This window comes from Bos indicus, chromosome 11 (genome assembly GCF_029378745.1).
Source record: "Bos indicus isolate NIAB-ARS_2022 breed Sahiwal x Tharparkar chromosome 11, NIAB-ARS_B.indTharparkar_mat_pri_1.0, whole genome shotgun sequence".
Classification (NCBI taxonomy): domain Eukaryota; kingdom Metazoa; phylum Chordata; class Mammalia; order Artiodactyla; family Bovidae; genus Bos; species Bos indicus.
Genome location: NC_091770.1, coordinates 21,469,039 through 21,483,115, shown reverse-complemented (window position 1 = coordinate 21,483,115; position 14,077 = coordinate 21,469,039). Strand labels below are relative to the sequence as shown.

General features: G+C 37.8%; 2 protein-coding genes across 9 annotated transcripts in view; both read left to right on the top strand.

Moving 5' to 3' along the window:
• The window catches only part of MAP4K3 (mitogen-activated protein kinase kinase kinase kinase 3), a 183,149-nt gene extending 176,807 nt beyond the window's left edge, over nt 1-6,342 (top strand). For all 6 annotated transcript variants that reach the window (XM_019970040.2, XM_070798535.1, XM_070798534.1 and 3 more), the window contains 3 exons: nt 1,563-1,633; nt 4,147-4,202; nt 4,911-6,342. In XM_019970040.2, coding sequence (XP_019825599.2) covers nt 1,563-1,633; nt 4,147-4,202; nt 4,911-4,998 — 215 coding nt within the window. In that variant the 3' untranslated portion in view covers nt 4,999-6,342. The remainder of the gene's footprint in view (nt 1-1,562; nt 1,634-4,146; nt 4,203-4,910) is intronic.
• A 3,917-nt stretch (nt 6,343-10,259) lies between these two features.
• CDKL4 (cyclin dependent kinase like 4) overlaps nt 10,260-14,077 on the top strand; it is a 62,791-nt gene continuing 58,973 nt past the window's right edge. The window contains exon 1 of one of the 3 annotated variants that reach the window (XM_070798539.1): nt 10,260-10,401. The gene's annotated coding sequence lies outside the window, so the exon portion shown is untranslated. The remainder of the gene's footprint in view (nt 10,402-14,077) is intronic. The other 2 variants (XM_070798538.1, XM_019970038.2) reach the window with 2 other exon arrangements.

Here is a 14,077-nt window from a genome sequence, read left to right as displayed (position 1 = left end):
ATTGCTAGATATGAATAACATAGATGGAGAGCTTTCTGACATGCCAGTAAGATGCCTAGGAATAAATGTAGTCAAACATGTGTAAGATCATTATCTAGGAAATTTGAAGTTATCTTTTAAAAGCATAAAAGAAGATTTGAACAAATGAGCTACACTGTGTTGATGTATAGGAAGACTTAATATGGGAAAGATGTTAGTTCACAAATTAATCCACACATGCAATGCATTTGCAGTAAAAAAAAAAAAAAAAAAAAAAAACCCAGTAAGGTATTCTTGTGCTGCTTGATAAGCTGATCTTAAAATTCATAAGGATAAGCCAAAGGCCAAGAATAGTAAAGTAAATTTTGATGAACACTTGCCCTGCTTGATATTGAAACTTACTGTGAAGCCATAGTGATTAAGACAGTGTGGGATCAACACAGGGATAAATGGAAGAATGGAACAGAAGGCTCAGAAGTAGACCTACATGTAATTGGATATTTATATCATATGTCAGTGGGGAAATGATGTTCAGTTCAACAAATGATGCCAGTACAGTTCGTTATCTGCAGGAAACAAATTAAGAATATTCACTGAATATACACCAAAATATATATTAAATATTTAAGTACAGAAAGCAAAACTAGAATTTTTAGAAGGCACATATCCCAGTAATTCTATTTCTAGGTATCCACTCCAGAGACAATTTTGCCCACGTATGTAGGGAGAGGTACAAGAACGTTTAGGGCTTCCCAGATGGTGCTAGTGGTAAAGAACCTGCCAGCCAGTGCAGGAAGCATAAGAGACATGGCTTCCATCTCTGGGTTGGAAAGACCCCCAGGCGGAGGGCATGGCAACCCACTCCAGTGTTCTTGCCTGGAGAATCCCATGGACAGAGGATCCTGGCAGAGTCGGACACAACTGAAATGGCTTAGTACGCACACATGCACAAGAATGTTTATTGCAGCATTGTTTGTAATAACAAAAAGAATTAGAAACATCATTTGGTTCCTCACACTAAATATATGAAAGTTGGAAACATACAATATAAAGTTCACTGATCATGTGAACTCACTGTGTTCTAATAGTAAAAATAAGCATGAGAACAACAGATACCAGATCTGTAAGGTGGTTATCTCGGGGAGGGAGGAAGGAAGGGTTGGAATGGAACTAGAGGAGGAGCATATAGGGATGCTGGCAGTATTCATTTTTATTTAAAACAAAGAACAAATATGGGGAAATGTTAGTATTTAAGTGTTGAATGGTAGATATGTGTTTTTATGTCATTCTCCTGTTTTTGTATATGTTTCAAATATTTTCACAAAATGAAACTTCCTAAAGCAAAAAAATATTTTCAGTGAATTTTCTTTTTCTTACCAAAATATGAGTCAGTTCAATAATGTATTTATGCTGTTTAGTTTATAATGTGTAGTACGTGGTGTGGTAAAGATGCCATTATAAATCTGGACTGACTAATAGTTATTCATTGAAATATTGTTATTCAAGGTAGAAAGAGGGGTGAAGTGACGCTTATTGGTTGGACTTTGTACTGTTAACAGTAACTCAGCTGTTCTTCCTGTTAGTTTGCCTACAAGACAGTGTGCTAGCTTTCTGGAAACATGGAATGCAAGGTAGAAGTTTTAGGTCTAACGAGGTAAGTGATCTTTTTAAAAATTACAATCATTAAATAGTCCTGAAGCACTGGCAAATTCTACATCACAGAGTTTTTTTTAACTTTGGAAAATTCCTGATTGGTGCAATGAAATGTTAACATTTTCTGTATTCAATTCAGTGATAAATTGAAGAGCGCATACTTTATAGCCCCCTCTCTCTGTCCATTAAGTCAAACAAGTTCAGTGCGTTATTTTATGTGCTTCCAGATAAGCACCCTTATATTCAGAACAGGAGCTTGCTAAATACTGCTAAAAGTGAGCCAGCTCTGATATTCTTTCAACTTTCCCAGACCATCACCTGGAGCAAGAGTGCAGATGCGGGTTCGCTCTGTCCCTGAAGCACCTTTCCTACTTTGTATATCAGAAAAATGACCAGTGTAGGCTCCAAGTAAAGGGTTTCCCTGGAAGTCAACTTGCCTCCTATTTCTGGTACCCTTATCTCATTATCCTTCCTTCCTTAATTTAACTCCAAGTCATATGACGTATTCTGGAGAAGGCAATGGCAATCCACTCCAGTACTCTTGCCTGGAAAATCCCATGGCTGGAGGAGCCTGGCAGGCTTCAGTCCATGGGGTCGCTAAGAGTCAGACACGACTGAGCGTCTTCACTTTCACTTTTCACTTTCATGCATTGGAGAAGGAAATGGCAACCCACTCCAGCGTTCTTGCCTGGAGAGTCCCAGGGACGGGGGAGCCTGGTGGGCTGCCGTCTTTGGGGTTGCAAAGAGTCAGACACGACTGACGTGACTTAGCAGCAGCAGCATACAACGTATTCAATTCAGTTCATCATTTATGCCAGAAAGTGCTGGTGTTATAACATGAGCAAGACTTGGTACTTGTCCCTTAAAATATTATAGGCAAGTAAAATCATCCTGAGTTCTTTCAGTAACCCCATGCCAGTTTCAGTAGTAAGACTTCTACTTGAGCATTGGAGGGAAAGGAAAACATTAGGTGCCTTGAGTAAGAAAATAGCTTATTTGTGTTTTAAACTGTTACGCGTTAAGCTGAGAACATTTCTCCTGACCAGTAAATGGTACTGGTAGAATGATCATGAGTGTGGGTTTCAGAGAAGATCCTGGGGTTCAGTCTCAGTTTTCCTCTTCAGTAACTGTGTGACCTTGGCGCTTCACTTAACTTCTCTTTGCCTGTATTTCTTCATCTGTGAATTAAGGATAACACTATAGTACTTACCTCATAGGGTTGCTAAAAGAAAGGAAATAAGTAATGTGCTTGGCATAATGCCTAGCCTATAGTATGTATTCAAGAAAGGTGGCTGCCAGTATGTTTCCAAGAGTTACTCCCACAAGAGGGCTCACCTCTCAGGAAGATTTTTTTTTTAATCACCTGAGGGAATGGAACCTAGAGATAAGAATCGTCAACAGCTATAAACACCAGACAGAGAAAGAAAAGCATCGTAGGCTGGATAGAAGAGAATGGTTTAAAAAAAATTAGTTCGTCCCAAAATATCCTGAGGCACTTTTTCAGACTGCTTAGATACCCCTTACTAAATACAACCCCTCCAAAAATGGTCTGTCCTTTAAGTAGGCAAATCCCAAAATACATTGACAATCAGTGATGATGAACTGCTACTATTGAAGTGAGCATGTTAGATCCTTTAGGCATGCTGAGTTACAAAAGAAGTCAAGAATCACTGCTGTTTCCAGAATAATTTTATTTTCAAAATCAAATTTTTTTTTCAGCCTACCAGATTCTGGGGGCAGGCTACTGCCATAATAATTGGGAATGTTTTGCATTTAATAAGCAATAAACAGTGGGTTTATCTTTCTTCTGTAGACTTATTCTTAACTCCCCAATTGGTACTTGGTCACACTGCGGACTTCTTTAAAGATGTATGCCATCAGAAAATATTATTTCAGGAGACTAGTAAAGAAATGGGAAAGAGAATTGTTATCTACTGAGCATTTCCTTAACTAGGCATTAAACCCACTATAACTTACAGGAATATGCAAGATACCACTGAAAGGTAGATACTGTCTATCCCTTTTGGCAGAAGATAAACCACTTCCAACAAGTTACATACCTTTTGCAGTTGTCACTACTAGTAGGTGGGAGAACTAGGACTGAAACTGGGATCATGAGTTTGGCCCATCGCACTACACTGCAGCCTTTTAAGTGGAAGGACCAGATGCGACGGCCTTATTGCTGCGAGAGCCTTGCTGTCAGCATTAGGGTAGCTGATAAGAGGTTTCTGATAAATAAAGTGGACTAGGTGCTTTGCTTTTAAATTTTTCCCTGGGAGCCTATATTCCTTTTACTACTTTCATGTTTTATGATTGATTCAAAATAATCCATATTTTTCCTAGACTAACAAACGGACATACCTGTGCGCTGACTTGAGAAAGTTAATGGTCATACAGGGGTTCCGTTTCCATCTTGGGAATTATATTTCTTTTCTATAGAGTTATAAATTAAATGCCCATATAAAATTCTGTATCTTTCATTTCAGAAGTTAAATTGGTATTTTCATTGAACAGGTAACACAAGAAATTTCAGATAGCACAAGAATTTTCAGACTACTTGGATCTGACAGGTAGGAAAAGTGGTTGTATTAAATACATAGTTCTAAACATATTTTATAAATCCAGCATAAAACTAGTTTATTTTTCAAGAGAATTGGAATTTCTGCAGTAATATATTCAAGATTATATTTTTCATGCTATAAGTATTCACAGAAAGTCATGAAGCCTTTGACAATGAGCCTGATCTTCCAAGTAACAGGAATACATAGATGTTGTCAGTACTAGTTTTGCATTAAACATAATACCTCAAATATGATTTACAACACAAGAGAGGAAATACCATATGCTAGCAAACAGAGAAGTTTTTAGTTATAGGACCAAATAGGATCTGGGGTTCTATTTTGATTTATTTTCTGACTCTTGAACTACATATTGTTTTTAGAATTCATAATAAGACTCTTGAACTACATATTGTTTTTAGAATTCATAATAAGAATTAAGTTCCCCCTACTTATTCCTAGTTACAGGTTTTACCCCCTCTGGCTCTTAGAACAACACTGGCTTAGAAGAGAGTGGTGGGCAGCAAAATTACTTCCCAGAGCTAGAACTGCCTCTTTAATCATAGTGATTTGCAAATGATTTCTGCCCACATAGCAAATAAGCAGCATTTATTAGAGGCATATAATGAAGAAGCAGTGGAAAAATTTTCTGGTAACATTAGTTTGTAAGAATAACTTTGTTTTGTTATATGTTTTTTATGTGTTTGTTTACTATTTTAGGGTCGTGGTTTTGGAAAGTAGGCCAACCGATAACCCCACAGCAAATAGCAATTTGTACATCCTGGCGGGTCATGAAAACAGTTACTGAGAAGTGTGCTCTGACAGTGAACTATAGGAAGAAAGAACACTACCACTGCAACATTATCGGACGCTTGAAGCTGTGCAGAAGCGCAGTTACCTGGCTTCAGTTCCTTGTAATTTATTGTGGCATGAGACAAGATGGGGCAATTTTTTGTTTTAAGTGGTATGGATATATTTAGCATATTGAACCACACAAGTGCTTACTTCATTGTTATGTAATCTTTGTACATATAGGCAGTATTTTTCTGTGAAACTTCATATTGCTGAAGACACACACTAAGAATTTATGTAGATAATGTACTTTTATGAGATGTACAAGTAAGTGTCTTATCTGTACAGATGTAAATGTTGAAAATGCAATTGGGATTAATATTTTAAGAATTCTTTAGTATATTCTTGGGTGTGGCTATATTACAAAATGGGATGCTGGCAATGAAACCGTACCTTTAACACTATTGTATTTTTTATTATATGTAATTTAGTAATATGAAGATAAATCTTGTAACTTTTAAAATTGTAATGGAGGCTGTAATCATTTTATAATCTTGTTTTTAATTTTAATGCAAGTACACTGGTGTGTTTATATTTGCACAAAGTATTGATATGTGATGTATTAAGTCACAAAAGTAAGCTGTGACATTGTCAATATGCATTTGGCTCCACAACATCTTTTATAAATGTATTTGGATTGTTTTCTATGTGAAACAAACCAATTAACCCCCTGTTGTAGTAACTGGTCTTTTTTCTATTTCAGGAAAATCCTATAAGATTGCTTGTCTCTGCTTAAAAACAATACCTTTGAACACTTTTTGAGTCACAGAATAGCGGTACCGTGATGCAGCACTGCATTTTGTCTGGGTTACAGTATGCACAGAGTATGTTAGCATTATCAAAGAGTCCACACTAAACATGTCATATAATCACTTTGAAGAACTATAACATTCCATAGAGGGAATCAGTTCAAATTTCTAGTGGAATTTTTACTTTTGTTGGCCTTATTTTATGATCATTTTCATGTTTCTTTTGATTTAGAGTATTAACACTTGGCCAAAATAATTTAGTTACTACCTCATAGAAACAATATAATGGTTACTACACATCACAGGAACTTAGTTTTGGTTAAAGTCATTTTTGATTGCTTTTTTCCCAGTGGAATGTGTATATACCAAGTTTTAGAAAAATGCACACTTTTGGCTGTTTTTTGGTATATGTTCTTTATATTTTAATGTGAGTATATACACAAAGAACAAACTAAATTGTGATTTATGGTCTTCATTTATTTTAATTGACAATGCTTTTAAATATGTTCCTGATTGTACATAGTGTAAAATAAACATGTTTTTTAACATGCTGTTGTATAGTAGCTTGTCATCTGGCTTAATCTGTATATAGTAAGATTAAAACATATTAAGGAGAAAAGTGTTTTTAATTACTCTGCATTAAATCCTTAAGTAACCATTGTGATCCTTCAGATCTTGATATTTTTATTTGATCTGTCATCTAAATTTCATAAAAGAGTAATATTCCTACATTTGAAGGCTCTTCAACTTTCTGATCAGGAAAATCACAACATTCATAATTTTTTAGTTGGAGAAGTCAACAAACTGCATTCCTGGGCCCAGTCCTGCTTAAGTGAAATTTACTAGGACAAATACATTTACATGTTGTCTACAGCTGCTTTCACCAAAAAAAAAAAAAAAGACAGTTTTCCCCAAAAAAGTACATGACCCACAGAGCCAAGATATTTACCATCTGACCATTTATAGAAAGAGTTTGCTGACTCCTGGGTAGAGAAAGGAAAGGAGAATGCTGGGGAATGCAGTTCTGAAGGCAAGGAGGGCAAAGTTAGATGTAAGAAAAACGAGTTGGGGACTGAGAGGTGGGTGACATTTCAACTCTTGTCAATGCTTCTCTGCCTGTTATTATGACCTTGGATAATCTTGACTCCAGAACAGTTTCCTTATCTAAAACTGACTTCTAAATCATAGAGATGTTAAAAATCATAGCAGTCGTGTATATTTATCACTTTGCCCAAATACATTGTGACTAATCTTAGCATTAATAATAATGATTGTTTTAAGGTTTCCTTGATGGCTCAGACGTTAAAGAAATGCAGGGAAACCCGAGTTCGATCCCTAGGTCAGGAAGATCCCCTAGAAAAGGGAATGGCAACCTATTCCAGTATTTTTGCCTGGGAAATCCCATGGACAGAGGAGCCTGGTGGGCTATAGTCCATGGAGTCGCTAAGAGTCGGAGACGACTGAGTGACTAACACAGTGACTGTTTTAAAAACAGATCTTTATCAGTATAACATGATCATCAGTTTGTTGAAAAACAGATTTCATGGAAAAGATTTTTAAGAAATCAATATTCTGTCCTTGGCATTTATTGATCAGGTTGTTGATCCTTTACCTGGGCCACGTATTTCTAGTTTCCAAATCCTGTAAATTACATAAAGGGTCACATCTCAAAAAAATGTAACCTTCACATTTAACTGTCAAACCATTTCAAAATATTTCCAGAAGATAAAGTATACAACTGGTTGTATGTTACACACGGGCTTTTTAAAACTACAGACCCCTGGAATCAGTCTTTGAGGAAGGGCTCAGTAGCCATATTTTTATAAAGTTATACAAATGACTCTGATGTACAGTGCTTCATGAGAACCACTGGCCCAATGTTGAACTTAAATCAGTGTTTCTGAGTGTGATCCAAGTATCCCTTGACTGAGAAAGAATAATCAGTGGTGACACTCAGGAATGCAAATTTGAGAGCTCCACCTACCAACTTTTGATTGAGAATCTTTATTTAGTAAATAGGAAGAGAGTCCCTAACTGAAATGTTGGGAAAGATTTTATTTCATTGAAATTCAGAGTTGTCTATTCTTGTGAGCTAGTTTCTTGGACATTGATGTTGAAAATGATACCAATTTTTCTAGGCCTTATTGGCATCATTCATCTTGCTAGTGTGTTACTGATTTCAGTAGAGATCAGGAAATAAAGGACAGGCATCACTTTTTACCGTAGATGAAAGTGTGCTATACTAAATAGTGGGTAAACACTAAAGAGTATTACATGAGGGAATATAATAATAAGTGCCCAATGAATGTGTTTGTGCTATTCCACATATTTTCCATAGATTCTTCCATGGAAGCCCCAAAACAGCCAATGAGGTAAGTATCGTTAATGCCGTATTACAGATGAAGAAACTAAGGCACCGAAAGATTAAATAACTTGCCCAAGAATATAGCTGGGAAACAGTGGAGCTAGGATTTGAACCTAGGCACTTAGTTCAGAGTGTATACTCTCAACTACTATGCTAAGCTGTATACTACACAGAATATATCCACTACCCTCTGAAATACACTCGAGCCATTTCTGCCCTGAAATTACACTTACTTTCTCCAGGAATTGGATTTCAGAATCTGATTTTCATGGTCTCTTTGCAGCAAAAGAAATTAACTTTCTGTCTTTTAATTTTTCACTTTATCAAAAAAGATTTTCCTTATTCAAAGTGTTTTGTGTAAGAATAAAAGGATTTGCATATAATTGATTTTACCGTTAAACCTTATGAAACACATCTAGTCAAAACTCATTACAAAGACTTGACTTTCCAAGTTTCCTCTGGTGAGATAATTGTTTAGCTAACAAACATTGATCATTCACAGTGGGTCCAAGTGCTTTACTGACACTGGGGAGAAGACAGAAGATCATCATTCCCAATATTCCAGGAGCACACTTGGATGAATAAATAGGTTTGAAGAACAATACAAAAGGCTGTGCCTAATTCTGCTTTGAGAAAAGAAAAGCCTTTATAGAATGTTATATATAAACCAGGTTGTTAATAGATGAGTTTATCAAGTGCAGAAAAAAATCAGGGTAGGGAGCTGTAGGCATATGCAAAAATGCTTATTCAAGGAATAGTGACGTTAAATAAAGTAGAGCTCAGGGTGTGTGAGGCAGAGTAACAAGACATGCTAACATGCTACTGCCAAGCAGGGATGGGCCTATTTGTAAAGAGCTTCCTATTGAGAAGAGTAGTTCTAATAGTCAACAGTTACAGAAACTGCAGAGATTAAATACCATGATGAAAATAGCCATTGGCAAAAAAAAAAAAAAAAAGACTTCCCTGGCAGTCCAGTGGTTAAGACTCCATGCTTCCAATGCAGGGGTGCAGGGTTTGATCCCTGACTGGGGAACTAGGATCCCACATGCCGTGTGATGTGGCCAAAGACAGAAAATAGGCGTTGGGTCTGTACCTAAGGTGATGTGATCTCTTGAATCCTTACTGGGAAAATTACCTATATAGCATGATGAGGGTAAAAATGATAGAAAAATAAGTTGATACAAGCTTATGTAGATTTGAGTTCAGTGGGATTATGTTTGGTCTTAAAGGCGAAGGAGGTAAAAGTTTCTAGTTTTGTTTTTGTTTCTGTCTTTTGTTTCTAAAGATGGGCAGAGATTAGAGGATATGTCTCAGCAAATGAAGGAAGTGGAGAATTGAAGATAGAGAAGAAAAAGGAAGAAGAGTTACCTCTGAGGGAATCAGAATAATCAACATCCTAAATCTGGGCATGATTGGGGAGCATTTTACTGAGGCCAAAGTGTGTATGTGCTCATTAACAACATAGAGTTAGTGTTCCCACGTTCATCTTGTAAACGAGTAGACTTTAGAAAAATTATCTTTTTCCAGTGTTAGTACCTATGACCCCATATAGCATTCATCACATTACTTGTTTGCTTGACTCGCTTCCCTACTGGGTGGCAAACATGTCTTTCACTGTGAATCAGCCCCACATAATAGTAACAATGCTTGCTGAATTATCAAAACAGCAGCGATGGACCGCAACTAATAGATAAAGCTACTTGTTTCGGAAAAGCCTTAAATCTGCTGAGAAGCTATGTGGACACTAGGGCAGAACCAAAGAGGAACGATTAAGAATAGAGGATCTGGCCACCTCAAGGTCTATGCCCAGGGAGGGAAACGGCCTACTGTAACTTCAATGCTAACTTTTAGTGCTCCTGAGGCCTGGGATAGGAACAGTACTTGGTGTGATCGCAATGTTCTGGAAAAGTTAAAACGTTCCCCGAGTGCCTCCTTCAGGGCAGCTTAACAAAGGTTCCGGGAGGAGAAACTGCGGCTGCGTCCACACTCTGCTGTTAAGGGCTGGCCCACAGGTGACCCACCGAGATGCTGAACCCAGGCCGCGATTTTCCCTGCGGCGGGCGCCGGGGGAACCCGCTCCGGAAGCCGCCCTGCCCTGCGCGGCCTGAGCGTCCGGTTGCCCGGGAGACGCCGCGCGGGGGCTGCCTGCGCACAGCGCCCAGCGCCGTAGTCGCTGCGCCGGGGCCGCTAGAGGCTGTGTCGCCATCGCCCCGTCTGAGCCCTAAGTCCGGCGGTTGGGAGGCAGGTGGGTCAGTGCCGGGGGCGATGGAGAGAGAAACGGGGTCTGGATGGAGGTTTCCAGAGAAGGGAAGGTTCCCTGAGAGAAGGGGAGCGGGGGAGCCTTCCCGATTGGCCTCCTCGGAGGGACAGACAGGGATGGGCGAGGGCCCAGAGGCGATGGGTGGCACCAGCCGACTGTAAGACCCACCCGGTGTGGGCCCCCGGGGCAGCGGAGCGGCTGTGCTTGGGAACATCGACCCCTGGCGTGCCGAGAAGCTGGACTGTCATTAAATGTATGGTCGAGGCTAGTTTAGAAGCCTGGAAATCAAGTGGATTATGCCAGACTTTCAGATCTGTTATGTGTTCACATGAAATGTGAGGCTTTTACACAAAGTTCGTTTCTTGGATTATGTGAATGATGTGGTCTTTGGTTTCCTGGGGTGCTCTTAGTTAATCCTGTTGTATTGTCACGAAGACAGGTTTTTAAACGGGTGTGTGTACTTCTGAAGTTCTGCGATTTGGTATGATGTTTATAAGACAGACGGAGAATGGTTTTATAGCCCATTTTTCCGGTCAGTTTTATTAAATATAAATACATGTTTGTTGCATTGCAAATAATAACAGTGTGGCGGATTGTGACTTTTAGCGTGTAGAATCTGTAACTTGTCTTGGTCTTCAAAGGGTCTCCTTACTCCCCTATTCATAATGCCACGATTTACCAGTTTCCTATAAACTTTTAGATTAGGAAATTAATATGTTTTTTCACCCCATTTCCTCTCCCTTTCTTAATTTTGTTTTCCTTTTCTCAGTATTGTCTTTAAAGGCTAGCTTGAACCCTCGTGACCTGCCTCGTGGTACAATCATGGCAAATAATCTGCCCCCAAATGTTGTCTTAGTTTGTATGTGCATCCTTTTGCAAATCCTCAAGACTAAGGAAGATAAATAGAACATTTTCAAAGAATTTAATGATCCACTCAAGTATCTACCTGTCTGTGTCATATTCACCAGTCGGCCCAAGCCTGTACCTGTTTTTGCCTTTGTACACAGAACTTCATTAACTTTAATAGTCAAACATTTGGTAGATTAGCCAAGAGGTACATAGGTTCAGATTGAAGGTGACTAGTGACTGAAAAATATTCTCTGTCAGTTGCTTCTATTCACTGCAGATAACTGTCTCACTGTTTAATATTGATTTCCTGCCCAGGTACTATATTAACAACCAAAATGTATTACTGCTTTTGTTTAAAGCAGAAAGGTACATATTTAGTGGAAAGGTTAGCAAATAAAATTACGATAAGACTGAAACAGACAGGTCGAGCACCTACTGTGTGCCAGACAGTGGGCAAAGTACCTCAAGTGCAGTAAGTAATGTGTAAAAAAGGAGTGAAGAAGTTGTTAACTCAGTATGTGTGGTGAGAAAGGGCTTGCCTTTGGGGATCAGGGAAATGGTAAGTAGAAAAAGCATTTGAGTTGAACTGCAAAAGATGAAAAGGGTTTGGGGGTCAAACCTTCCAAGCAGCATGTAAGCAGAGACTTAGAGACTTGACAGTGTTTGGGGAAAAAATCTGAGAAGCACTGGCGGGGAAGGTACATTGGGACCAGTGTTGAAAGGACTGTAAATACCATACTACAATTTGAACTTTATTCTGTGACAGTAGAAGCCATAGCCATTTTTGAGAAAGGACGATCTCTGATTATATTGATGTTTGAGAAAGATGTTTTGCTGTCATTGAACTAGATAGGCAGAAAAAAAGTGAGTTGACACTATAGTCCCCCTATATATAGGTTCCTAAAATAGCTCTATTTTGGTATAATAATTTCAAACCTGAAAGCATAGTACAATGAACTCCTATACATTTATATCCTTTAATTGTTTACATTTTGCTCTATTTTTTATTGCTTTCTTTCTCTTTGTGTGTGTATTGTATATATATGCATATTAATTTTTCTGTGCTGTTTGAGAGTACATTGTAGACATCCTGTCCCTTTAAACAGTTCAGTGTTTATTTCCTAAGAACTGGGACATTATCTTATATAACCTCAGTAAAGATTACCAAAATCAGGAAATCTGATATCTGACCTACAATCAGTATTTAGGTTTCACCAGATATCCCAGGATGATTCTTTATAGTTACGATTTTCCCCATTCCAGAACCAAATTCCAGATCACGCATCACATTTCATTTTTTGCTTCTCTTCACTCTCCTTCAGTCTGAAACAGTACTTTGATCTTTGCCTTTCATGACCTTGATATTTTAAGAACACAAGCCAGTTATTTGTAGAATGGTCTTCAGTTTGGCTTTGTCTACTATTACCTTATAATTATATTCAGGTTTCCATTTTTTGGCATAAGTATCACAGAGGAGATCCTGTGTCCTTCTTAGTGGCTCATATGACTCTCCTAGAAATTTCATGTAAATGCGATCATGTGTGTTCCTTATGTGTGTGTGGCTTTTCTTACATAGCATTATGGGGTTTTTTAAAAATATTTAACATATTATAGCATGTATCAGTACTTTGTTCCTTTCTATTTTGTTTTTAATTTTTATTGTAGTGTAATTGATTTACAGTATTGTGTTAATTTCTTTGTTCTTTTCTATTACTGGTATTTTGAATTGAATGAAATGAATGGTATTTCATTGCATGGATACTCATTCATCAATTGATGGTTTGCTTTCAGTTTAGGACTCCTATGAGTAATGATACTATAAATATTTTGGAAATTCCCTGGTGGTTCAGTGGTTAGGAATTAGTGTTTTCACTGCGGGGACCTGGGTCCACCCCTGGGCCCAGCCACGAGGCACATCCTTTTAATTTCTTTTACTTGACTTATTGCACTGATGAGAACTTTCAAAACAATGTTAAGTAGTGGGTGAAAGCAGACATCTTTTTCTCAGTCTTAGGAGAGAACGATTAAGCCTGATGATGCTACTGCTACGTCGCTTCAGTCGTGTCTGACTCTGTGCGACCCCATGGACTGCAGCCTACTAACTGTAGGTTTTTCACAGATCTCCTGTAGGGAATTCCCTTCTAATACAGTTTGTTGAGATTTTTATTGTGAATGGATGTTGGATTTTTGTCATATCTACTGAGATGCTGCGTTGTTTGTCATATTAATATGATGTTTTGCATTACTAATTTTTAGATATTAAAATAACTTTGCATTCCTGAGATAAATCCTTTGTAGTCATGGCATACATCCACCTTATATGTTTCTACTAATTTTGTTGAGGATTCTTAAATCTATGAGAATAATGATCTATAGTTTTCTTGTGATTTCTTTTTCGGACTTTGTATCAAGGTTAATATTGGCCTTACAGAAGGGGCTGGGAAATGTTCTTTGCTCAATTTTTTAGAACAATTTGTGAAGAGTTGATATTAATTCTTCTCGGTGTTTGGTAGAGTTCATCTGTGAAGCCATCTGAGCCTGGACTTTTCTTTGTAGGTAGATTTTTAATTACCAATTCAGTTTCTTTTATTTTTTAAGGGTGTAATCAGATTTTCTATTTTTCCTTGAGTTAGTTTGATATTTTGTCTTTTTAGGCATTTGGTCAACCAAGGTATCTAATGTGGTTGCTTAAAGTTGTTCATAATATTCTCTGTTAATCTTCTTCTTCTATAGGGTGGTTCTGATTTTGGTAATTTTTCTTTCTTTTTTCTTAGTCCATCTAGATAAAAGTCCATTAATTTTATTGATCTTT